This window comes from Heloderma suspectum, chromosome 3, assembly GCF_057233095.1.
Source record: "Heloderma suspectum isolate Gila_16-S chromosome 3, 16-S_ref, whole genome shotgun sequence".
NCBI lineage: Eukaryota > Metazoa > Chordata > Lepidosauria > Squamata > Helodermatidae > Heloderma > Heloderma suspectum.
In genome coordinates this window covers 130381945-130409556 of record NC_139460.1, presented here as the reverse complement: position 1 = coordinate 130409556, position 27612 = coordinate 130381945, and the positions used below count along the sequence as shown (strand labels likewise).

The following is a 27612-nucleotide window of genomic DNA, read 5'->3' as shown; positions in this document are numbered from 1 at the left end:
ATAATAATAATAATAATAATAATGTTTTATCTTTTTAATGCGTTCTGAGCTGCTGCAAGAATCCTTCAGGCCACACTGTGGGTTAAAGGTTTTAGAAAGCTAATTAATTAATATAAAAAACAAGTGTAGTCTCTTCCCCCTGTAAAAAAGGTTGCAAGCCTCGGCTGAACACACAAAGCACAAAGACCTAGGGGTCGAAATACACGGGCAGTTGCTTGACGTTCTTCGAGCGAGACGATTGCTGTCCCTCTCTTTCCTCGAAACGGTTACCACAGTACCTGCTCTAAGAAAAGAACTCCCAGAGAAAACGCCACAAACTATCCCTTCGTCTTGACTCTCACCGCGCAAATTAAGAACACGGCCGCCCCGCAGTTCCCCCCGTGTGCGGCATTCTCGGAACGCCACGCGCAGGGCCCGTGTTTCCGCCGTAGGAAGGGGTACAATTATGAACGGGACACTCGGGCTACGTTGAGGAGGAGGAGGGCAATCGACGGCGGACCCATAGGGATCCGTAGAAAGGCGTAAGCTACGCGAGCCGAGAAAGCGATTCGGGGTGCTGGGGAGCCCCTCGGCGCGCGGCAGTAAACACGGTTTATGACAGGAGGGGTGGGGAGGCGGGGTGCGTGGGAGGAATTAAGTCAGCCTCGTTAACCGGCTTTTCCCGCGGGCGGGCGCGCACAGCGGAGGGATGAATCTGGACCGGCTGAGGAAGCGCGTGCGGCAGTACATAGACCAGGTGAGCTCAGGCTGTCGCCACCGTCCCCCTTAGCGCGGCGCGGGGGGGATGCGTGAGGGTGGCGCCCTGGCCCCCTGTTCGCCTCAGGCCAGGCGGAGGGCTCGGGGTCAGCCCCTGGGTAACCCCGGCCAAAAGGTCCAGGTGACGAGGAAGAGCCCCTGCCTGCGAGTCGCTGCCATTCCGGCGAAGGTGCCCTGAGCGCTAGGTGGACAAAGAGTTTGGTCCGAGGTAACGCAGCTTCCTGTCCGGGCACCACTAGTGGAAATTTGCTGGCGGTAGCTTGCTTCGTGGTCACATGCGCGTCTGTAAGAGTCATAGCCCACTTACGTGCCATATGAAAAGAAAACCAAAAGGCAACTCTGAGCCCGAGCCTGCTGCTGTCCCTCCTCGCTTCCCTGCTGGGGTTCCCATTTTCTTGCCGTCCTTTTTGCTGTCAGGAGCTCTGAGCCTTTTATACCTGCACGAGGCAGTAAAATGACTGGGGAGGTTGGACTGGTAGAATTTCTGTCTGACGTGCAACACTTGAAAGCACCGGAAGCCCTGCCAGAAAAAGGGGCAACCCTCTCAATGGTTCAGACTTTAGTGGTGTTTTTAGACAGATTAATAAAAGCTGTGTTATTTGGGTTTATTTCAATCTTCAAGTTTTTATTTATTATTTGTATTTATTTCATTTCTATCCCACCCAAGCTCTCTGGGCGGTTCACAAAAATTAAAACCACAGAGTGCAGCATAAAACAATATAAAATATGAATACTTAAAACCACAGTATAACAGTACAACCAGAATAAAACATAACAGCAATGCAGAGATTTAAAATACAGATTTAAAACACCAGAGCTAAATGATTAGGAAGCTAAAATGCTAAAATACTGGAAGAATGAAAAGGTCTTCACCTGGTGCCGGAAGGAGAACAACATAGGTGCCAGGCTAACCTCTTTAGGAAGCTCATTCCACAGCCAGGGGGCGACAGTAGAAAAGGCCCTCTTCCTGGTAGCCACCCACCTCACTTCCCTTGGCGGGGCCTGCCAGAGAAGGAGCCCTGAGGATGATCTTAGGGTCTGGGCAGGCACATATGGGAGGAGGCGATCCTTCAGATAACCTGGCCCCAAGCCGTTTAGGGCTTTGAATGTTAACACCAGCACTTTGAATCTGGCCCAAAAATGGACTGGCAGCCAGTGCAGCTGGAAAAGTCCTGGCATAATGTGATCTTGTTGGCCAGTTCCTGAGAACAATCTTGCTGCCCTGTTTTGGACTAGCTGAAGTTTCCAGACCATTTTCAAAGGCTGCCCCATATATAATGCATTGCAGTAATCCAGACTAGAGGTTATCAGAGCATGGATAACTGTAGCTAGGCTATCTCTGTCCAGATAGTTGGTATATCAGCCTAAGCTGATAAAAAGTGCTCCATGCCAGTGAGTTCACCTGTGCTTCAAGTGACAGTTTTGGATCCAAAAGCTTCAAAAAGTTTGGTTTTTGAAAATGATTCATAGGAGTAGATTGAGGAGTACCTATACTTAGTTAAAAGTGGTATTTATGAAAGCACCAACTGCTATGATCGATACAAGCACAAGGAAAATATACAACAATAGAACTAACCATGGTTCTGTAACTGTGCCAGATCAGTTAAAACACTGTTAGTGGACTGGGAGATCAAATCCCAAATGCTAGTTCAATCTGGGGACTCACTTGATAGTTCTGGGCAAGACACTATCTCTTAGCTTCGCATTCGCATCTGGAAAATGGCAATATTATCGATTTATCTCCCAGAGGTGTGAGAGTGAATAAGATACCATACAAAACATTTAAGAGTCTTTAATAGAAAAGGAATCCTGGCCTGTGCAAGGGTTTTAGATTAGAAGGTGTTTTTAATACAAGGAATGCTGGTCTTTAGATAAGAAGGTGTAAACTTGGTGTAAGGAAGTTCATGCCATATTGTATTACTGTTTCTCTCATAGAATCATAGAATAGTAGGGTTGGAAGGGGTCTATAAGACCATCGAGTCCAACCCCCTGCTCAATGCAGGAATCTAAGTCAAAGCATCCCTGACAGATGGCTATCCAGCTTCATCTCGAATGCCTCCAGTGTGGGAGAGCCCACGACCTCCCTAGGGACGTGGTTCCATTGTCGTATTGCTCTTGCAGTCAGGACGTTTTTCCTGATGTTCAGCCGGAATCTGGCTTCCTGTCACTTGAGCCCATTATTCCGTGTCCTGCACTCTGGGATGATTGAGAAGAGATCCTGTCCTTCCTCTCTGTGACAACCTTTCAAGTACTTGAAGAGCACTATCGTATCTCCCCCCAGTCTTCTCTTCTCAAGGCTAAACATGCCCAGTTCTTTCAGTCTCTCCTCATAGTGCTGAAGGAGTTGCACTCGTTACCAGTTGTTTTCCAGGCCAAATTCAAGGTGTTGGTTTTGACCTTTAAAACCTTATATAGTTCCGGCCCAGCCTATCTCAAGGAGCGCCTCCAGCAACACCAGACAGGCCACTTAACAAGATCAGCCTTGGATGGCCTTTTCTCTGTCCCATCAGCCAGGACAGCTAGACTGGTGAGGATGAGGGAGAGGGCCTTTTCTGTGGTGGCCCCCACTCTGTGGAACTTCCTCCGTAGAGAACTCCACCATGCCCCTTCTTTAATGAGTTTCCGCCATGCATTAAAAGCGTGGTTGTTCAGGCAGGCATTTGGGGTGGGTTAGGGTATTTTTTAGAAATACAGTGTTTTTAATGTAGAATTTTATTGTTTTAAACAGTTTTTATTACTGTACATCGCCCAGAGTGGCTGGGTGACCAGCCAGATGGGCGATTAATAAAATAAATAAACAAACAAACAAATAGGGCTTTGTTTCCAATCCCCTGATCATCTTCGTTGCCTTCCTCTGAACCCTCTCCAGTTTGTCTGCATCCTTCTTAAAGTGTGGCGCCCAGAACTGGACACAGTATCCAGATGAGGCCTGACCAGTGCTGAGTAGAGGAGAACTAGTACTTCACGTGATTGGGAAGCTATACTTATATTAATGCAGCCCAAAATAGCATTTGCCTTTTTTGCAGCCACATCATTTTGTTGGCTCATATTCAGCTTGTGATCTACAACAATTCCAAGATCCTTCTCACTTGTAGTATTGTTGAGCCAAATCTCGCCCCACCATCTTGTGCATTTGGTTTCCTTTTCCTAGGTGTAGGACTTGGCCTTTATCCCTATTAAATTTCATTCTGTTGATAGGCTGGAGTGCATCTTGATAGTGCTCCAGCCTATCAAGATCACTCTAGATCTGCTTTCCACCATTTGGTTCTGTGCCGAGGCATTTTCTACTGTGAATGTACTCCAGTTATTTTAAAATCATTTGTGATATACAATAAATAGTTCTGCTAGCTTAGATCCATTAGAGTAGACAATAAGACATTTAATTTGCCCTTTTTAAAGGATTTGTGGCTTTTAATTTTCTGTAATGTTACAGCACTGACAGTAGGTTTGATCCAATGGGTTGTATCCAATGTTGGTCTAACTTAAGTCCTATTCATTTCAAAGGATCTACCCTACATAAGACACATTTTGCATACAATCCAGTAATTTGGAGGTTAAAGTACTTTGTAGGTTTTTTTAACGGAGACCTTAGGCAAAGATATAGGGATTACTTGGGGAAGGAGGTAGGGGAACTTTCTCCAACCTGGTGCCCTCCCACTGTTTTGGACTTAAATTCCCATCAATCCCAGCCAGTATGGTCAATGGACAGAAATGCTGGGAGCTGTAGTCCAAAACAGCTGGAGGGCACCAGGTTAGGCAAGGCTGAGCTAGTGGAATATCATGTGTTGTGTCTGAATTATAACACATCAAATGTATTCCTGGTTTATTTTTGAGAACAGAGGTTCTGCTCAAAAATGCTCAGAGTTGAGGTCTGCTGATGACTTTACAAAAAAAATAATTCCTAATATAAGCTGAAGGACTTGGAAAAGAGGAAGGTAAGGGGAGACATGATAGAGATGTATGAAATTATGCGTGGTGTGGAGAATGTGGATAGGGAGACATTTTTTTCCCTCAAAATACTAGAACCCAGGGTCATCCCATGAAGCTCATTGGTGGGAAATTCAGGATAGATAAAAGGAAGGACTTCTTCACACAGCACATAGTTAAACTATGGAATTCTCTACCACAGGATGTAGTGATGGACACCAATTTGGATAACTTTAAAAGGGGGTTAGACAATTTCCTAGAGGAAAGGGCTATCAATGGCTACTGATTTTGATGGCTATGTGCTACCTCCAGAACCAGAGGCAATGAGTCTATGTACACCAGTTGCTGGGGAAAATGAGTGGGAGGCTGCTGTTGCGCTCATGTCCTGCTTGTGGGTTCCTGGTCAACAGCTGGTTGGCCACTGTGTGTATGGAATGCTGGAGTAGAAGGACTCTTTGTCTGATCCAGCATGGCTCTTCTTATGTTCTTATGACTTACAAAACAATAACAGTGTCTACACAGTGTGATGTAGTTGTTAAAGTGGCATGACTAGAGAGACCCAGGTTCAAATTCCCACTCAGCCATGAAGGGTCACCTTAGACAAACCATTCTCTCTCTCCCTACTTCACAGGGTGTGAGGATAAAATGGGGTGGATGGACTATATATGTTGTCCAGAGCTCCTTGGATGAAGGGCAAGATAGAAATGTAATAGGAAATTTGTTTCCTATAAACAAATTGTAACTCTTGAGAGTTTTTTCTTGTATTTTTGCCCCTAAAAACAGCAACAGTATCAAAGTGCTCTGTTCTGGGCAGATAAAGTAGCATCATTGTCTCATGGTAAGTTGCATGTTTTACCTTTAATTATATAACAGTTCAGCTATTTTTAAAATTGTTCTTGTGTACAAACCTCTTAATGAACTTTCCTTTCCTATGTAATATTCATTTTCCAGTATTTCCTCACAGTGACATAGCCTGTCCTCCAGGCTTGAATAGATCACTTTGAAGTTTTTCCTGGAATAAAAACTTCCAGCATTGCCATGTGCCACAGTCACTGGGGTATAGGAGCCCTGGACTGGCTTGGGTTGGTGCCAAAAGTTTTTGGCATAGAATTCCCAGTGTGGTATGTCTACTTTTATAGCAAATGGTTGCAGTGCCTGTGTTTTATGCACAGAACTCTCCAAAATTACGGCAATATAGCTGTTGCTTGCAGATAAAATATTGCAAAAGGTGCTGTGTAAAATTCTGTTGGTTTAATTCCATGATTAAACATTATTCTTAGACTGATGAAGATAGGAATTTTATATTGTATTAATTTCTTCATATAACAATATTGAATTTGGATAAAATAAGTAATTATTATCGAAATGAATTAAATATATATTATGCAAACAGGATCAAACTCATGTGTTCTGTGGCATTTAGATCTCATTTAATAATGATGTGTGGTTATTTCTAGAAGATCCACAAGACATTTATTGGCTGGCTCAGTGTCTTTACCTTACAGCTCAGTACCACAGGGCAGCACATGCCCTTAGGTCAAGAAAACTAGATAAGGTAAGAGACTGCAGATAAGTCTTGTTACTTTAATTTTTTAGCCTTTTGCTTTACAACAGGATTGGAGTTTTTTTTTCCCCCTAGGGGGCCATATTCCCTCAGGGGTAATATGCTGGAGGCTGTATGCCAATGATGGGCAGAGTCAGAGTCAAAAGTGTGTGTGGCCACCCCAATGTCTTACCCTCTCTGGCCCCGTTCACATGATCACTGCGGCTTAAACCAGCATGGTGGTTTGCTTAAGTTGCAGTGTATGCCCGGGCACCGTTTGCGTAATTAACCACCCAGGCACGGCCTGTTCTGTCATCCAGACCTGGGCAGCATGGCTTGTTGGATGGGAAAACAATCTTTAAATAACCCAACAGCAGCCCATGGGGAATTTAAGGGGTTGTCATCCCATCCATCCATTCGCACCCAACCCATCCATCCATTCATCCTCTCTCTTGCGCGCATATGCGCACACACATACACACACTGAACCCTCCCCCCTACAATTTCTTTTGGGAGAAAAACCTTCCATTTACCCCAATGGGAGGTTTTTTCCTTTTGTGAATAGTGGCCAATCTGAATCATGACCCTGCTTGGGGATTTTGAGGATTAGTCCTTTGTCCCTGCTGTGGTTCTGATCCAAGTTGGACTCCAAGCACCTGCAATTTGCATGTCCAAAAAAGAATCCATTCGCTTTAATGGATCGTTTTTTGGTAATGCAAATTTCAAGTGTGAGGTCTCCAATCCAGGTGAGGACCCGATGGGAGGGGAGCAAACGTTTAAAGCCCTGTACTCCATGCTAAGGTCCTGATCTGGATTGAGCCCTCATTGCTTGCAATTTGCTGCTTTTCAGTGCTGGCTGGGGAGGAAGAGAAGCTTCTCCCTATGCAGCCAGCATGGAAGCCAAGAAGGAGAGGCTCTGGGGACCAGATAGAAAGCCTCTGAGGTCTACATCTGACCCATGGATTGGAGGTTTCCCATCCCTGGTTTACAACTTTCTAAGCCTAGTACAGCCAGACCTCCCAGATTTTCCACCTTTCATAGAACCTAGGCAACAAATTCCTGTTTGTGCCCTTGAAAAAAATCACTTTTTAAAAACATGTTGCTTATTGCTGTTATTTATGAAAAGATAGGAGAGAATCATCAAAGTACTAAATGGAAATGAAATGGAACAGAACATGAGGAATTGTTGAAAGTGTGGTTAGCTGGGTGGAATTAAACCAGAACTGTGGAAGCCATGGGAGTAAAGTGAGAAATAAAAATAGCACAGTAGATGGGTTTTTTAAAAAGCACACAAATTGCAAGACTGCTCGCAGATGCTTTGCTGAAGCAATCAAGGGGAAGTCAATATATTTAGTATGATTTATTGATTTATACAAACATTTCTAAACTGCCTTTCATATCTAACACGTACTCCCAAAGTGATTTACAATGGGTTGGATCAAGATTTAGTCATACTTTGGATCAATGGGACTGAAGTTATTAATGACTAACTTCAGTCCCATTGGGTCTAGTCTGATATGACTAAGTCTGGATCCAACGTGGTAACAGCAAAACTCCAAAAACAAATGTAGACAATAAACAGGATTCATGAGTGTTGGAGAGAAAATATAACAGTGTAAGAAAATCGATACTGAAAGTACTCCACCACTTTTTCTGAGTTTTTCTTTAATAGATAAATAGAATTCTTTCAAGATTAAATGAAGAAGAAATTAACAGCATCTTTGTAGGCAAAAGGAAGAAGACAGAATGAGTGTTCAGTTCATTTATAAAGGAAATGAAAAAGGTGATTTGAGAGTATGCAGAATGGATCAAAAGACCTGTCTAAAATAAATGGGAGAATATGAGGTATAAGGGGCACAATGTTATGTCAAGCATCAAGTCATTCACTCTTAGAAAAAGATTACATCTTCTGAAAGTGCAAAATAATCTGAACAACCTTTATTTCTCTCTTAGTTATTTGAGGCATGTCGATATCTTGCAGCTAGATGTCATGTAAGTATTTACTTATATATGGACCATTCTCTAAGCGACCAGTAGGCATAAGGAAATAACATGGCAGAAGTGATTATTTCTCCAATTGAAATATACATTTTAAAATCTGAATTTTTGTAACTCCTTGTTTAAATATGCCCTAATTAAAATGGTAGGTTGAGTTTCATAATTATTTTAAATCTGTGCCCAATAAAGGCTCAAGACAATGAACATTATTGAATAAATATAAAGACACTGGGCAGTATCCAACTGAGTCATTCTGTTAGTGCAAATGATGTTGCCCTAGCAGAAACTAAGTTCTGAACTATGCACAAGAGAAGAATCCAACTAAAGTTACATTTGCACAAGCATGGTTGCACAAGCAGTTGTGCATTATGCTTGCACAGCCCATTGCACCCATAATGTTTGCGCAGCCCATTGCACATGCCCAGTTGCGCCCATAACGCTTGCTCAGCCTGTTGTGCAGATGTAACGGACAACCACTTGCGCAACAGAACATTTCAGCCCAGCTCCATTAGCGCTATTTAAGTTTGCGGAATGACACCATTACATACTGCCCTCTATTTCCTGTCCTGAAACCACACATCTAAATAAGGTACAGTGGGGAGTGGGGGCAAAAGAGGAGGAACAAAGGGATTGGTACAGGAGGCTATCTTCAATTTGTCTCTAAACGTGTGACTGCAAACAGTTAGAGGAAAGTAGAGAAATGGAGACTGAAAGTGAGACTAAAAGAGACAAAAAAGTAAGGTAACTAGAATTAAGAGATCTGGGCGTATGATGAACAGAGATTTCGAGGAATTGATATATTAAGAGGTTGAAGATACAAGGTTTAGGTCTGTTATGGTTGTAACAAGCAGAAGCGGTGTGCGTGTGTAAAGTTGCAATTCAGCAGCACATAACCTGCTGTTGGGTGAACTAGTAAACATTTTAATCTTCTTTTCATTGTCACTTTAATCATAAATGGTCACTCATTTTGCTTTTCTCTGTGTAGTATGCTGCAAAAGAATATCAGCAGGCTCTTGATATTCTTGACATGGAAGAACCAATCAACAAAAGACTGTTTGAAAAATATTTGAAGGATGAAAGTGGGCTGAAAGACTGTTCCAGTGATTGGGAGGTTTCGCAATCTTCAGTGAGTAAAAAATGGCGTATAGTCCTTTAACGGCTATAGGAGAAATAGGACACTTTGCAGTGACATGAATTTGTGACTATCTTCTATTTTAAGACTTAATATCTTGGCTAGGTAAAAATAAAGTATTTTATATTAACAGGAGCCTCCATAATACAAAACATGAAAAAAGAAGAAGACATGCATCATGTGCCCACACCTTTATGCCATAATGATAGCCACAGTATAGGTATAGTGTATCCACTGCACTAATTTTATAATGTGTGAAGCATCCTGTAGTGCAGGGGTGGGGAAACTTTTTTCTGTCAGGGGCCTTATGGGTAATCTGCCAGGGGCAGTATATCAGTGGTTGGTGGGGCCAAACCCAGCAGAAGGCAGGGCCAGAACTAATAATGCATGGGTCACACCTTTTCTCTTTCTGCCACCCATCTTTCTCCCTCCCTCCCCCTCCTTTCTTGCCCATTGGGCTGACAGGGAAGGGACAGGTTGCAGGTCTGAACTGCTTATATTCAGAGGGCTTTTGAAATTAGGCTAACGCCACATGTTGCCCAACTCTGCTGTAGTGCATTGTGTCAATATTCTATTGAAAGATAGTCAGTCCATTATGGCTGAAATGTTTTTTACTTCTCAGGTTTGATTTGTACTCAAAATCAATTTGCAAACACTGATTCAGTCTCTGACCTCCAGCCATCCTTTCTCATCAGATCAAGAGCTCTATTTGCCTTTTGCGGGGAAAGATCTATGATGCTCTGGATAATAGGACCCTGGCAACGTTCAGCTACAAAGAGGCCTTGAAACTTGATGTCTACTGCTTTGAAGCATTTGACCTTTTAACATCACACCACATGCTGACAGCAGAAGAAGGTTTGGATAGCAATTTTTCCCCTCAAAGATTTTTAAAAAGTCAGTCTTGATCCAAAATGTTTTAATAAACAAAATGTTAAAGCTCTTGATTAGAGATACTGGTTTTAAAAATAAAGAAGATGTAATGGGTATTCTGTGATATGTAAATCTCCAAATAGGCTGTTAATAAGTGCTTTCTTGACTATCACAACATAACAATGAGCTAAATTGTACACATATATAATGTACACAAATATATGAATTGTTAGGTTCTGTCACACTCTTGCATCATACCAAGCTACAAAATATTGGGATGAGACTAAAGGAAGGGGCTATGTAGATAGGGGTTTGGCTCAAAAGGCCCCACTAAGTTCTGTGGACTATAGAGTGGTACACGCTTCAGAGAAGTCATAACCTGACAATAATGCCAGAATATGGAGTCAGCAGGAGCAGGGAATAAGCTAGCCCTTGCCTCAGTGGTGTTCCTGAGTGCTGTATCCTTGACATGCTGCTCTATAAATGAATGGCTAGCATACAGTGCTTTTTGTTTTCCCCACAAAAATGTATTTGAAGCCAGTGGTGCAGTGAGGGTAAAATCTGCAGTCCCTGCCCCTCGGATAAAGATCCTCCAAGCCCTTCCTCTAACAATATATGCCTGTCATAATGATGGACATTTCACTAGTCCTAATTTATAATCCAGTCCTCCAACTGTTATAGGGATTTACTTATTTACTGTACTTTTAAACCATCCAACAACTGAAGTTCTCTGGGTGGAATCCGACTACGATTTTGCTTCTATACCTTTCCTTACATGGAACAGGCTCACTCTACCTTCCCTAACCTGGCACCCTCAGTGTGTGGGATCATCGCTTACTTATCCCCAACCATCGGCATGCTGGAGGGCATCAGGTTGGGGATAGCTGGGCTATAGAATAGTCTTTATCAAACCTTGGGGCAGGCCTCTCTTTTTGGGTGTGGGACACCTAAGGGGAGCTGTGGAGTGGAAATATTACAGGGAGGAACAGGATTTTGAGGTGAGGCAGCTTTCACCCTACTTAGGTCTTGGCTAGTATGACCAAATGTCTTCTGGAAAAGAACCCTCACTGATTCACATTATATCTGTAGGGTTTACTGTATCCATGCTATTTTATCCCCAAAGAAAGTGCTATTGTTAATTTCTAATTGGAGTTCTCTGTGGATGATTTTTAGGAAAGGGGTCATAGTCTTGCTATTCTCTTTCTCTTCTAACTTCTCCGCCTTGACTAGTACTCCAGTCTACAGGTTCCTGCATGCAGCAGCACTAGACTGCACACAACTGCAGATGACTCTCCACATGCTCGCCTCTGGAATAGATTATAGGTATCAGATTGTGGGATGTGAGGAATAGAAGGTAGAAGAAATTCAGAAGGGGAGCCCAAGTTCTAAAAGTTTGGGAGACACTGCTGTAGAATCCATGTGTTATACACTATTCTTTGTAGCACTATGATTATATAGGGTAAATTGTAGGTGATCAAATGTAATATGGTATGTTGTTATGATGACTTTTCACTTAACCTGAGATTTCCTGCATGAGCAAATAAGTGCTATAGAAAAGATACGCCAATTGCTGCTTAGTTCAGTATAACAAAACATGTTATGTTGAGACTGCAATGAGATGCAAGATTCTTATATACTGTAGATCTGTATATAGAAATAGGAACATGCAGATATTACTTAGATAATTTTATTCATTTGCTTTTGTTACTGATGTTTTCAGAAAAAGAGCTTCTTGAATCTCTACCTCTTGGAAAACAGTGCACAGAAGAAGAACAAGTATTGCTACATTTTCTGTTTGAGAACAAACTAAAAAAGGTAATAGATCCATCTTAAAATATAAGCCCTATCTTGACTTCAAATGCAAATTTGATAAGATTCTGTTACATAGACTTTAATATAATCAAGCTGGTTATGTTGCATTTTAGTTTGTATTATTCAGTTCTATTTTGTGTTTTATCAGTGTAGTATAAGTCACTACCAACTTACATACTGTTAATCAATTAGAATTCACTCTTCAGGAGCTTTCAGTATATCAGTTAACAATATTAAAGGGTCAGAACACATGTCAACATGTGAAACTAGTGAAATTCAGCTGATAACTTACACTGTGAGGCTTGAGCTCTCATTCCTCCTTTGTGTTAAGGGGGAAAGCTTCCAAACTTGGGGAACTGTGGTTTTAATGAACTGTGGTTAGAATAAACAAACCAGAATCAAACTGTGTTTTCATATTATGGTTTGTTGGCTAACCTTGGTTAGAATAAGCCACAGTTTCCCAAGTTTATATGTAACTCAGAACCAGACCAATGTCTTTATCCAAGAGTAATCCTTATTCATTTTGAAAAAAGTCAAGCCATGTAATGCAAGTTTCTTAAATGACATTAAGCTGAGCTAAACATTGGGGGGTGGGGGGTGAATTCTTTGGCTGCCTGACAAAATCTGTAAGGTTGTAAATCTGTAAATGGAGAATAGTGTTCCCCTTGCATTCTCAAAGCAAGTTCCCAGTCAGTTTTAAGTCTTGCTTTTAGGACAGAGGAGGTGCTGCTTTCCCTCCATCTTCAGAGCGACTACACAATGAGAATGAAGAGGGACCAGAGTGATACATGGCAGATAAGAAAATTATATAAATAGAGATGGCCATATGACAGCGTATAGAGGCAGGATACCATTTGTAGAGGCTGGTTGAAATATAGAGGTTCTATTCTGCTAGGAGACAGGCTACTGGCAGTCTGGTACAGCTGACCCAGGAACTAGCACATTTTCCAAAATACTCAACAGTACAGTGTGTGTAACTTGAGGAATGAAGTCTGGGTAGTGTAGCGCCATTGTGAAGTACTCAGGCAGCAGAGAAGATATTAGAACTTTCCCAGAAATGGTGTCTTTATTGAGAGAGTAAAATAAAAATGCAATTTATAAATTAACTATTGAAGTCTGTCCCAGAGAAGGGCGAGAGAGAAGGCTGCCACTTCACTTTCATTGTGAAGTGGCAACAAGCCAGAGGAGGCTGCACAGTGATCTTTCAGAATTAACGGGGAAAGGAGGAGGCTGAAATGGTAGAGGTTGGTAGGAGAAAGAGAGAGGGGTCCACAGAGAAAGGCAGTTATGTCTTTCCTTCATTATACTCTGTCCAACACATAGGATACTTTGTGTCAGGGTAAAAGGAGAGGCAGAAAAAACATACACCTTTACTGGGCACAAATAACTGGAAGTGGGAGTGCAGGAAAAAGGCACACCAGCTGGGAGCAGAGTCACTCAGGATCCATTTTTTCTGGAAATACCTCTTCTGGAATTGCCTAAGGTTCAGAGGTGCAAGAAAGGGCACCAAACTGGGAGTTCCAAAAGCTATTCAAGCAGAGTGTTGGCCAACAAGGCAGCTCTTGGAATCACATTTGGGAAAACTCCCTGAGTCCAGGGCATCTAAGGCACTTATAGTCTGAGTTAGGACAATCATGGTGGGAAAAGAAGCCATCGTGGCTTCTCCCCAGCCCCTGTGCGTGCCCGTTGTTTACATAATTACCCAAGCTGCAGTGCAGGTTGCCATGTTGTACAAACGCAGCACAGCAGTGGTGGCTTTGTACCCACCCTACAAACTATGACATGCAGTAGGGGTTATAGGGTGGGTATGGAGCCACCCTCACCGTGCTGTGAACTGGGTTCACACAGCATGCCAACCCATGCTGCAGCACAGGTAATTATGTAAACAGGCGTGTGCACAGAATGCATGGGGGGGTAGGAGGAGAAGCCACTATGGCTTCTTTTCCCTCTGCGATTGTCCGACCACCCCCATAGTCTTAGAAACAAAAACTCATGAAAGAGTGGAGTGATTCTGGAATGGTGATGTACAGGTGAACAAATAAGACAATTGTGTTGTCTTGGTTAACAAAAGGGAGCTGTATGTGTGCAGGGCGATGCTTGACTTTAGGTGGGCTTTAAAGTACTCCTTATAAAGCCATTTGAAATCTCACAGCTCTCAATAGCCAGCATGGCCTGATTGGATTAGAAACATAGGGAGATTAAGCATTAGAAATTATAAGAGGTCCTAAGCCAGTGTATAGAGGATGGAATATTCCCTTGTTTATTTCAATAGAGGGTGTCAGTGGGAATCTTCAAATGCATTTTGTCCTAGCTTGCTATAACTTACCAGGGAAGTTTTCCAGACAAAATGAAGACTTTTGAGCCAAGGAGATAGTGTCTCAACACAAAATGGAGATACGCCAGTGCTCTCTGGCAACAGTCATATTATGAATCTGAGCTGCTATTTGGTTCTTTACTGAAATTTCTTTTGTCTTTCAGTATAATAAGCCTAGTGAAACGGTGATTCCTGAATCTGTAGATGGTCTTCAAGACAATCTGGATGTAGTAGTGTCTTTAGCAGAAAGACATTACTATAACTGTGATTTCAAAATGTGCTACAAGCTTACTTCTATGTAAGTACAGAAACCAGCCTTTCTTATGAAATAGTACTTATTGGACATCACTTTGACAGGGATGAACTCAACTTGTGAGACACATTAAATACATGTTTATCCTGCATATTGAACTTTCTAAGAGACAAAAATAGCACTGTGTATATTGGAAAGGTATCTTTTCAGCATGAAACAGCATATTATAGGCTTATGCTCTCTGCAAAGTTGGATTCAGTTAGAACGTTAGCTATGCTGGCTGGAGATGAACAAAGTTGTAATCCAACACATCTGGAGGGCACCACGTTGGAAAAGACTGCCTGAAAAACAGGTTTTTTAAAGGCTCCAAAAGTCATCAGAGTGTTTATACTTTGAAAGGAGACCTTGGTTTGCAGCCAAAGATAGGTTAAACAAAGCAGTCCTATACATGTCTACTCAGAAGTAAGTCCCATTGAGTGGGTTTGGGATTTCAGCCTTAAGGAAATTCAGAGAAGGAAAGTTTCCTGTCCCCTTGTCCTCAGTATGGATATCTGAGCCCCCCCAAAAGACTTTCCAGGGGGTGGGAAGCTCTTGTGAATAATGTGGGATGGTGCACAGGGGGCTGCTTGGCATCCCCCCCCTCAGCCTCCAGGTTGTTCATGACGGGCCCTCAACTCTCCAGAGAGACTTTTTGGGAGGCACAGAGGGCTTGGCGGGGGGATGAGAAGTGTAGCCCTGTTAAGTCACCTTTCCTAAGCATGAAACATATTTATTTGTGTTATGAAAGTCATGCTTCTGGCAAGGAGAGATCCCTAGCACCGCCACTTATCTTCTCCATGCTTTCCGTGTTTCCCAATAATTTTGGGAGTTTACCCCTATGCTTGGGTTCCAAATATGTGTTTAGCAGAAACATACAAAGCCTGGGTTGGGTGGCAGTAGGAGTTATAGGGGGGAAATAGTAAATGAGAGAAGGGTTAAGCTCTTGCATTTCCACCCATTGCTTTCCCCCTGCAAATCCTCTCTCCATCCACTAGCACATTGCCTCAGAGAAGTGACAGCCTGGCTTCCCAGAGACTCAGTGGCTACCAGATATGTACTTTTGGCTAAAAAATTTGTTAATTTCATTGAAACTGATATCTGGAGCTGGGAGCTTAAATAAAACTATAGTCTTTTTAGTGTTTGTCTAAGCTGTTTGGAGAATGGGAGGGATACAAAAGTAACATTTTTTTTACAATATATTACAACAGTAATTATGTATTTGTGACTGATGTAAATAAAAATTGGAGGGTCTTATTTGGACTTATTTTTAGAGTAATGGAAAAGGATCCATTCCATGCCAGTTGCTTACCTGTGCATATTGGGACGCTTGTGGAGCTGAATAAAGCAAATGGTGAGAGACTGTTTAATACATGTTGAAAATGAATAGATTATTTTTTTAAGGGTTCAAATCTCCACTCAACCATGGAACTCACACGTTAGCCTTAGCCAGTCATCATCTTTCAACTAGGGCTGTGCACCGCTTCAGCCTGAGGCCTGAACCCCAAGTTGAAGCAGACTGCTTCGGGTCACTTTGAGCACCTTCCGACGCGAAGTGGAGGGGCCACAAGCGACCCGGAGCAGGTCGGGGGCTTTCCAAAGCACTCAGTGTGCTTCAGAGCTTTGGCACCCCTGGCCCAGCCACACCAGATCCTTACCTGAGCTGCTGCTGCCTCCTTTGCTGCTGCCTCCATTGGCACCCTCGCTGTCCTCCCCACCCCCGCCATTGCTGTCCTCACCGCTGCCACCCTCGCCACCGTCCTTGCCGCCACCCCCTCCACCGCCAACTCCTTGGGCCTGGAGGCGCAGACCGACTCTTACTGCAGGGAGCTGCCATTTTAAAAATGGCAACTCCCTGCAGTAAGAGTTGGTCCACATGACCAGGCCTCATGAGTTGGTGGCGGTGAGGACGGTGGCGGTGGAGGCAGCAGTGAGGGTGCCAGCAGCAAGGACCATGGTGGCAGCATGGATGGCGATGGTGGCGGCGGAGGTGATGGTGAGGACGACAGCGATGGAGGTGGTGGCGGAGGTGGCAGCGAGGACGGCAGCGGAGGCGGTGGCAAGATAGGGGGGTTGGCGTGGGGGCATTGGGGGGGACCCGAAGCGGGGTTCGACATCTGAATCCCGCTTCAGGTTCAGGGCTGAGTCTGGTCAGGGGACCACCAAATCTGCCCGAGCCGAATCGGACCCACCTCCGAAGCCACAAAGCAGCTTCTGAGTCGGATCGGGGGGGGGGGGGGGCGTCCCTGTACAGCCCTACTTTCAACCCAACCTACTTCACAGGTTGTTGTGAGGATAAAATGGGGGATGAAGAACCATGTATGCCACCTTGGAGGAAGGGTGGGTTATAAATGTAATAAATGTGAGATATTGTTGGATAGCTGTAAATATGGAATAAGTTGTTATAGTAGTGGCTGAATCCATATTTAATGGATTTGATGTAAACTACTAATATTAACATATGGATTTCCTTAGCAAGATTTCATTCTTGTATTTAATTCTTTTCCAGTCTGGGTGAGTCACTATACATATTTCTACTGGTTCTGCATTTAAAAACTTATCACTTTTCCCATTTAAAGGCAGGAACATCCTCCTTTAGACCGCATATTTGCATTTTGCACCTTATAATTAGCAACTGTTAACATAAATTATGGTTAATATTCCTAATTTTACAATATTTAAATTCATTGTTATTAGTCTATAATGGGGAAATGCATACATTTTAGCACAGTCAGCAGAAATGGGGAACCATGGTTCATTCATGCTATAAAGAAGTTAAATGCAGGAATGAAATCTTGCTAAAGCAGTAGCTCACACCAAAGCATGAGTATCATTGAGACACTTGTTTCTAGCAACAAAGTTGGCATCTTATTATAAAATGAAAAGAAAATTGGGAGACGCACCACTAAATGCAAATAGTAAGTATATTACTCTTTAATTAAGTATGTATGCTTATTCATGATCAAACTGCAAAGATATATAATAGTTTAAATCCAAACATTGGCTACTTTATTCTGATCATCATTATTAAAAATAAAAATGGGAATTAGAGTAGTACTTCTGAATTAATGCAGTGTTTGACACACATATTACTTAAATGTATTTTCCCCCTTTTCCCCTCCTAGAACTGTTCTACCTTTCTCATAAACTGGTGGATTTATACCCAAATAATCCTGTAAGTTGTATGTCTGTTCTTTGTCCCATCAATGTGATATAAATGTCATCAACAGAAGTTTCAAATTAAAGTTAGGACACAAATAGTAGCAGGCACAGTCTTAAACTAAAGGTTAGCGTTGCTGGTATTACCACTTTTGTAAGAGCTAGATAAAAGTTCTTGAGCTAAAACGGTACAAAATCCAGTAGGCATGTATACTATGCTCCTCGTCACTTCGGATGTCCAAAGCACTATCCACAAGATGTTCGTGACACAGTCATGATCTACTCAGCACTGACAATTGCAAATACTTGCTGGGCATCATCACCATACTTTCTCAGCAACAAAATATTGTGGATTGAGTGCTGGGAAAATAAGAAATTTCCTTAACAAATGCACACCCTTTGAGAGAGAGATCTGGATACTGTACAAAAATGTTAGTAACAGCTGTGCACATCTTGAACTTGGGGAAAGATGTATTAGTTAATTTAAAACACAGAAATAATTCAAAACTCCCTGTGGTACATTAAAAATGTATTTAAGAAATGAACATGCTTCTAATGCTGCTTGTTTGTTTAAAATAAAAATGTTCTAACATTTGAAATGGAACTCGTGCATGCATTATGTCTCTAAACTTGGAATATACAAGGAACTATTTAATTCCAAGAACTAAGTCTAAATAAAAATGGTATATTTTTAATAGTAACTATACATTGTAATAAGAGAGCTGCATTTCTGCAGTCAACACTCATTCATTAAATGTAAGAACAAGAAAAGAAAAAGCACTGCATATTAATTGAACCTTCAGTGCAAATATCTATGGATCCAATAATAAATGTATACTTTGGGTTTACATAACTTATATTGTCTGTGTGATCATAATTTTCTTACAAAATTTTCATGCTAACTCCAGATAAAATGGCTGGGATCCAAGAATTGTGCAGTTAGTTCAGCAAGCCTACCAAGGCTTTAACTAAAGCTTAGATTTGTGTTTTTTGAAGAGCAGTCTTCCTCTGCCCACTGTGGCACACAGCAGAGTGCTTTTGGGAGAATTCCAAAAGCAGTTTGTGATGTGGTATAGGAACATAGGCTGTTCATAGAACAAAAGTAGAACATCTTTGAACCCTGGACAAAAATGTAAATATGGCATGAAGTTCTTAAAGCTCTAAAGTGCATATGTGCACATGTGCCACCGCATATGCATACTGCTTTGTGCATATTACTGCTTAGACTCATGCTGTTAATTTATTTAACTTGTCATATTGTTAACTTGCTATATGCTTAATGTGACTGAATTTTATTAGGTCTCCTGGTTTGCTGTAGGATGTTACTATCTCATGGTTGGCCATAAAAATGAACATGCCAGACGATACCTTAGGTAAGTTTTACTTTATTTTATTTATCCTTAGGGGCCTTGATCTAGTAAGTTCAAAACCTATAATATTTTAAGAAACCTTGTGCTATAAACTTTGATAAAATAAGTAAGGCTCAAGTGACTAGAATATTTTGAAGACCAGAGTTTGCACAGTTTAGTAAATGTTACATTTAACATTACAGTTTTCATTGGCTCTAATTTTATCAGTATGCTTTTTATGTTTCAGTAAAGCTACTACACTTGAGAGAACATATGGGCCGGCATGGATAGCATATGGACATTCATTTGCAGTTGAAAGTGAGCATGACCAAGCAATGGCTGCTTACTTCACAGCAGCCCAGCTGATGAAAGGGTATGTCAAAATCAGATTGCTAGGTAATATGAGAGCAGTTCAACAAAACCACCTTAGGGAGCAAGCAATCCTATGGACGCTAGTCAGCAGCTAGACGACCATAGAATATGTGGTTTTCTGGGAACCGACCTCGGAGCCACACTCCAAGGTCAATTCCTGGAAAACTGACCTCCCCCCCCCCTTCTACGCTGCCTCACAGGCAGCGCAGAACAGCCCCACACTCCGCACTTGGAAGAGGAGCACAGAGCAGCCAAAACAGGGCATTCCGGGGGGCGTTCCAGGGTGAGGAAGGCAGAAATGCTGGTACGACACATCCTATATGTCGTCCGGCAGCCTCCTCCCCCACTCCGCCTTCCTGCGGCTAGACAGTCGAAATCGGCTGTCTAGCTGCAAATGCAGGGCAGGAGAAGTGCAGAGGGAACTATCCCCCCCATGCTTCTCCTGCCCTGAATTGGACAGGTGGTCACCTCTGAGTTTGGAGGCGGCCGTCTAACCCCATAGGATTGTGCCCTTAGTAAAGGAATATTATGAATGGAAGAAAAATGATTTTAAAATATAATTAGAATAGAAAGAACATCTACCCTAAAACATGTATTCAGTGTTTGACTTGTACCTGGCAAGTATTTGTTGCTCACCTACCTACACATCTGTACTACCACAGCATATGGATCAATTTATCATGCTTGTGTAACATCAGTTCACCATGTTTTTATCAAAACAAGGAGTCGTATTGTGTCCATTTTTGCTCTTGTCAAAAAGTATTTATAATATTTTTAAAGTTATAGATAAAAACTTTATATAAATGAAATGCTTTTCTACTGCCTGTGCCTTAAATGTTCCCATTGTCTTAATTTTTCTTGCAGCTGCCATTTGCCCATGTTGTATATTGGGCTGGAATATGGCTTGACCAACAACTCAAAATTAGCTGAACGCTTTTTCAGCCAAGCTTTAAGTATTGCACCTGAAGACCCATTTGTTATGCATGAAGTTGGGGTGGTAGCATTTCAAAATGGAGAGTAAGTTGATTTTTTAATTATGAATTGTTTGTGTAGATTGAGGATAAACTATCATTTCCCTTCCTAATTAGCACAGAAGACTAAGAAAAAAATCCCTTTTCATTTATAATAAATTGTATAGATGGTTAATTTGAAGAGACATATCAGTTAGACATGGATCACTAAGCGTTACCTTATCTTTCTTCCAGCTGGAAAACTGCAGAAAAGTGGTTTCTTGATGCACTAGAGAAGATAAAAGCCATAGGAAATGAGGTATTTTAAATATACCTTTAAAAAATCCTTTATAAATATAGTTGACCATGACCTTGCCTCTCCCACTAAAGATTTGAAAGTAGGGTGCGGAAGCACCACATGTGCAAGAGACCACCAGGTACTGTGCTTACAGTAGACAGTATCCAACAGTGACATTCCACAAACTCAAATAGCGCTGGCAGAGCTCTGCTGACTCTTTCCATTGTGCATGCGGTTGCCCATTGTGCCTGCGCAACCGGTTGTATGAGCAGTTTTGCCAGCTGGTTGCATAAGAGTTGTGCAAAACCACTTGTGCAATCACAGTTGTGCAAACATAACTTTAGTTGGATTCTTCTCTTGCACATAGTTCAGAACCTAGTTCCACTAATGCAACATCATTTGCGCTAACGGAACGGTGCAATTGCATACTACCCAAACTAACCACCTCTCAGAAGCAATACACATGCAGGTCACCACCATCGCAATCCCATCTGTACTACAATCACCCAGGCACATGTCTATTTGCTGTTGCTGTTATTAAAGTGTATTTTTAATACTGCTTTTCAGTGCTAGGGCACCCTGCTCAATATAGTCAAGTGCAATAAAAATAATACAACAATAAAATAGTAATTCCAAGTCAATCAAAATCAACAGTATAAACAGAACTACAAAATCAGGAGATAAACATAGAAACCTCAGTTGTCATAAAAAGCAGTACAGAGAAGGACAGTCTTACCAGGCAATGTTATGATAACCCAAGGCTCTGTTCTTCCCTCTGAAGCATTCAACAATCTAGGCTCTGCCATACAGGTTATTCTTGCCAAAAGCTGGAGTAAGGTCTGCATGATGGGAATGTGGGTTGCCTGATGCTTTGCAGGGAGAAATCAAGGACCTTTGGCTATCACAGTCTGAGAAGACAATGGAAAGTCTGCACTGTTAGGTCATGCATATTGGGTGGTATGTGAGCTGGTTTTTTGTGCAATGCAGATGCTACACTGTGCAGTGATCTTCAGTGACTGATACGGCCTGAGGATGTTGTAATTTTCATGCGCTGGTTGCTAGAGGGAATTACATGTCATAACTTTCCTCACCATTCAGTAATGGCTGACTAACATTGAAATCCACCCCTGCGTGCATGTTATGACTGGTAAAGGGCTCTGGCATAGCTGCACCTCCCAATCTATGCAAGAGGGCAGAATGATGGCCATTATGGCCTTTCCATTACATGTTACATAACTTTAATTAGCTCACTATTCAATTTTAGTTTATTTTAAGGTAATTATACATAAGTCTCCATCAAAATAATCACCTGACTCAATTAAGTTTTTCTCAAAATAGCTTCATGGGAAGCCTCTTTATGAAACTGAGGGAAGCTTTATAAGTAGTCTGCAATATGACAGAGGAGGTGTGGGTCTGTCATTCAAAGGACAAATGTAAACAAAATTCCACTGAAACTTTAAAAACTTTCTGCATCCTATCTACAGTATTTTTCTGTAAAAGCCTTTCTGTTGCATGAAAAGTTTTCAAATGGCATGTAACCCTGTATTGCATGAAAGTTGATATCTTTTAATGGCCAATGGGCTACCTGCTTTCCATTAATTAGATGTAATGCTGTTTTTCTTACAGGTGACAGTTGATAAGTGGGAACCTCTATTGAATAATTTGGGACATGTGTGCAGAAAGCTCAAGTAAGTTGGGGTGGGGGTATTTTGACTAGTACTTGTTAAGTATTTTTAATTGTATAGGGTTCCAGTTTTACAAAATCTTATGCTTGCATTTAATTGTTCATGAGTCCATTTTGTGTGTATGGAATGTGGTATCCTAAAAATCTCAGTGATTACATTTTTTTTAAAAGCAAGCTTCTAATGGTTGAAGAGCAGTGTCCAGTGAATGCTCAGAGACCCAAGGGAGTGGATGGGGCTTCCAGTGGCCCTATCTTTGTGCATTTTAAGGTCAAATGTTTACAAATTGTATTTGCTAATGATACTTGCTCCTCCTAGATTTTTTTTGTTGCTCACTGTTAACATGTTTGGCTTTGTGTTTCTGAGAGATTAGAGAGGATATTAAGAAAGTTGAAGTAACATTTTTATATAGGAAATATCAGGAATCTTGTTAATAATATCATACATGTACTATATTGTTGCACTTATGTGTCAGAAGCAATATTAATTTATATTTGTTGATCTTAATAGGAAATATGAAGAAGCTCTTGAATATCATCGTCAAGCTCTAGTGTTGATTCCTCAAAATGCTTCTACATATTCTGCGATTGGATACATTCACAGTCTGATGGGAAACTTTGAAAGTGCAATTGATTATTTTCATACAGTATGTGTAGACTTTATTTGCTTAGGCAAAAATTATTTAGAGTAAGGTCTTTTAAGTTAGAGGTTTTCAGTAATACAAGTGGGACCTGCAACAAAATGTTGCAATGTGGAGTACTCCCTGTTCAGTATTCCAGCCACTCCATTCCATTCCCCCTCCTCTCAAGTTTTCTCTTCAACCATCTCCCCCCGCCCTGGTTAGCTAGCATTCCACGCCCACTAGGCGTGGCAGAAGGCATTCTCAGTGGCAGAAGGGGGTTCCTTTCTGTTGGGAGTTTTGTATTCTTTTGTACTTCTGCAAACCCCTGGGTTCCCATGAGATCTTTGATAACTCCCTCTTTTGCACTGATGCTGTTTTGGCTATATAAGGACCAACACTCAGGGAACTGAGATTACTATTAGAAAAATATATACTATTTATATATGTGTGTGTGTATGTGTTTGTGCGCGTGCACGTGCACTCACTTATGGGGTGCCACAGGGTTCTGTTCTCTCCCCAATGTTATTTATTATATATGTGAAGCCGCTGGGGGCTATTATCAGGAGGTTTGGAGTGCAGTATCACCAATATGTGGATGACACGCAACTCTACCTCTCATTTTAATCCTCGCCAAGGTTGGCTGTAGAAACCCTGTCCAAGTGTCTGGAGTCAGTAAGTGGCTGGATGGAAAGGACTAAGCTGAAACTGAACCCCAACAAAACTGAAGTACTTTTGGTGGGAGACAAGGGGGGGTTGGGGGATGTTAACCTTATGGTCAGCACGGTGCGGCTGCCCCTGAAAGACCAAGTCCGCAGTCTGGGGGTCATTTTAGACTCCCAGCTGTCCATGGAGGCTCAGGTGTCAGCCGTGAGCTGGGTGGTGCTGTACCAACTCCATCTGATACAGTGGCTGTGGCCCTACCTCCCTAACCATCTGCTCCCATCAGTAGTTCATGCCCTGGTCTCCTCGCACCTAGACTACTGTAATGTGCTCTATGTGGGGTTACCCTTCAAGGCAGTTCAGAAGTTGCAGCTGGTGCAGAATGTGGCGGCCCACCTGATTAAAGGCAGCTATCAGTGAGACCACATCACGCCAGTGCTGAAGGAGTTGCACTGGTTACCAGTTGTTTTTCAGGCCCAATTCAAGGTGTTGGCATTGACCTTTAAAACCCTAGATGATTCCAGCCCAGCCTATCATAAGGAGCATCTCCAACAACACCAAGGACACTGTTCAACGAGATCGGCCTCGGAAGGCCTTCTGTCTGTCCCATCAGCCAGGACAGCTAGGCTGGTGAGGACTAGGGAGAGGTCCTTTTTTGTGGTGGCCCCCACTCTGTGAAATCCCTCCCTAGTGACCTCTGCCATGCTCCTTCTTTGATGAGCTTCCACAGGGCTTTCAAAACCTGGCTGTTCAGGCAGGCATTTAGGGTGGGTTAGGTTTTTTTTTAGAGCAATGTTGTTTTGTTCAGTTAATTATGTAAATTTGTTGTATTTTGTGTTATTTGTATTGTATGCCGCCTAGAGTGGCCAGGCAGCCAGCCAGATGGGCGGCTACTAAATCTAATAAATTAATAAATATACAGTTCCCTATTCTTGATTTTGTAATTTGTTCTTTTTAAACAGGCCCTTGGTCTTAGAAGGGATGATACTTTTTCAGTTACTATGCTTGGACATTGCATAGAAATGTATATTACTGATTCTGAAGCCTATATTGGTAAGTAGTCATTTTATTACTGTTTCTGATAGCTACTCAAATCCTCCCATGCCACTGTGGCTGTCAGTACAATTGAGCGGTTACACTCAAAAGAGTATGTGGTGTATGCAGCTATTTTGCCATAGTGAATGATTGTCAAAGTTTACTAATGATGATAAAGTTGAAGAAAAAATAGTTTTGTAAGGTAAATATCAGCTGGAGATGGGGTTTTTTGACAGAGGTATTACACATTACCTGAAAGACTGCCTTCTCCCATACAAAGCTGCCCAGGTGTTAAGATCTTTAGGGGAGGCACTTCTGTCAGTACCAATGCCATCAGAGGCACGTTTGGTAGGGACATGAGAAAGGGCCTTCTCAGTAGCTGTGCCTAGACTCTGGAATTCTCTGCCAAGTGAGGCTATGTTGGGCCCCCTCTGTTCTCTTTCTGCCACCAGGAAAATATGCTTATATTCAGGCAGGCCTCTGGCATATAAGCTAGTCTGTTGTTGAAGGGGATTTTAATGGGTTGATGCTGTTTATTTCTTTTATTGTTTTTTAATTGTGCTTTTAATTTTTTGTTATATCTTAATTAAGATTTTGTTTGTATCTGTATTTTATTAGCAGCCTTGAGCACTCTTTTTTGGTGGAAAGGTGGGATATAAATTAAATAAAAATACTCTAGTTACTGTGCACATTATGAATTGGCTAAAGACCTATAGGTTACAGTAATTAACTATGGATAGTGAATATTGTCTTTAAGATTGAACAAGACAGAGCAGTATCCAATTGGACACTAGCACTAACGTAGGTTATGTTGTGCTAGAGTAAGGGACCTCTAACTCAACGCCAATAGCATTGTGAAAACAATGCAGTTTCCGGGGAATCCCATCATGCCAGTTAATGCTATTGGTGTTGCGCTAGAGGTCCCTTACTCTAGCGCAACATAATTTATGTTAGCACTCATGTACAATTGGATACTGCCCAAGAAATAATAGTCTAACAGTGAAAGTCATCTCATGGCAGAAATTACTTATATTATTTATTTGTTTGTTTATTATTAAATTTATTAATTTATTAAATTTATTAGAAAATTAATCTAGGAAATCTCTTTTAGGAACTGCAATTAAGGATAAATTAAGATGCTATGATTTTGATGTGCATACTATGAAGACATTAAAGAACATAATTTCACCTGCCTGGGATGTATTGGAATTTGATATAGAAAGGCAAACTCTAGAAGAAAGTAGTATCATGGCACTGGAAGCACCACATCAGAGGAAAACTACAGAAGCACCTCCTCAATTAGATGAAACTTTTGAAATTGAAATGAATGAAAGTGATATGATGTTAGAAACTTCAATGTCAGATCACAGTACATGACTTTAAAATGCTAATGCAGATTCATCATTGTGTAAAGCGTTTAAGCAGTTTTGTCACCTCATGCCTTTAGGATTCTGTTATTTTATATGATTTCATGAGACTAATGTTGACATTGGAGAACTGCCCAAGACGGTGATAGTATATTTGTTTATACCAATTTTATTCTACAAAATGACCATATGTATTTTTAACTGTTTAGTGCATCCTGTGACTGCTATTATTAAAAGACTGTGAATGTTTAAAAAAGCACTTAGTTTATAATATCTTCATTTCTGTGCCGAAGAGTTGATGAATTGCTGCTTTGGCTTTCTAAATGTCTTTATTTCCATGTTAAATATGTGACATAATACTCTCCTGCAAAATTTAGGATTTTGATACTATATATTTTATTCTTTAACTCAGAATCAAAGTTTTAATTACTTTGTTCAATCCCTACATACAATTGTAAAAAATAGTTATTAGTTGAATTCATTTTTTATTGAATTGTTGCCAAATATTAAGTGTGATAGTAAAAAAAAACCCTCTGTCCTATATTTGTCACTTATTTCAAGTTCTTTGCTGTTTCTTCATACTTTTTCCTAAGAGATATGGCAGGTCCAAGATGTAGATTACTAGTTGAATGGGCATTCAGAAGTTATTGTGCTACAGAGGTTTAACGGGTGAGTGAAATTCAGAGATGAGAGGAGGGAAGTTTTGAAACATTCATGTGAACCTGGAGTTAATATGTGAATAAGTGGAACAGGAAAGTGTGAATGGAACTCGCAGAAAAACTCAAGGTCGACCATGAAAAGGAGACAGGCTTAAATTGAGGTAGATGAACAGGCTGGGAAAGGAATAGAAGACCAAGGTGTCTTAGAGCTAGAGTTGAATATCTGTGTACGATTGTTTTATTACTTCTGCAATCATGCACACATAATCCTAGAAAGTAGCAAACCAGTTTTTTATTGATTGTTGTTGTTCAGTCGTTCAGTCGTGTTCGACTCTTCGTGACCCCATGGACCATAGCATGCCAGGCCTTCCTGTCCTGCGCTCTCTCCCGGAGTGTGCTCAAGTTCATATTCATTGCATCGGTGATGCTATCTTGCCATCTCATCCTCTGTCGTCCCCTTCTCCTTTTGCCTTCAGTCTTTCCCAGCATCAGGGTCTTTTCCAGAGAGTTTTCTCTTCGCATTAGGTGGCCAAAATATTTGAGCTTCATTATCTGTCCTTCCAATGAGCAGTCAGGGTTGATTTCCTTTAGGATGGACTGATTTGACCTCCTTGCAGTCCAGGGGACTCATAAGAGTCTTCTCCAGCACCACAGTTTGAAAGCATCAATTCTTCGGCACTCAGCCTTCCTTATAGTCCAGCTCTCACAGCCATACATTACTACTGGGAAAACCATAGCTTTGATTAGACGGACCTTTGTCGGCAAGGTGATGTCTCTGCTTCTTACTATGCTGTCTAGGTTTGCCATAGCTTTCCTCC

General features: G+C 41.5%; 1 protein-coding gene across 4 annotated transcripts; it reads left to right on the top strand.

Annotated features, from left to right (window-relative positions):
* The first annotated feature begins 470 nt into the window (after positions 1-470).
* CDC16 (cell division cycle 16) lies at positions 471-26682 on the top strand. 4 transcript variants are annotated; one of them, XM_084844544.1, is made up of 19 exons: positions 471-736; positions 5467-5521; positions 6141-6238; positions 8180-8218; positions 9210-9350; positions 10052-10211; positions 11947-12041; positions 14517-14650; positions 15916-15995; positions 17494-17559; positions 17767-17816; positions 19100-19173; positions 19397-19522; positions 20386-20538; positions 20727-20790; positions 22396-22457; positions 22962-23097; positions 24696-24786; positions 25880-26682. In XM_084844544.1, exons 1-19 carry the CDS (start codon positions 689-691, stop codon positions 26143-26145), a joined length of 1938 nt encoding a protein of 645 aa, XP_084700670.1. In that variant the 5' UTR covers positions 471-688; the 3' UTR covers positions 26146-26682. The 4 variants fall into 4 exon arrangements, with proteins under 4 accessions (XP_084700670.1, XP_084700672.1, XP_084700671.1 ...); XM_084844546.1 differs by lacking the exon at positions 17494-17559 and having other exon boundaries at positions 471-521; XM_084844545.1 differs by lacking the exon at positions 17494-17559.
* The last annotated feature ends 930 nt before the right edge of the window (positions 26683-27612 follow it).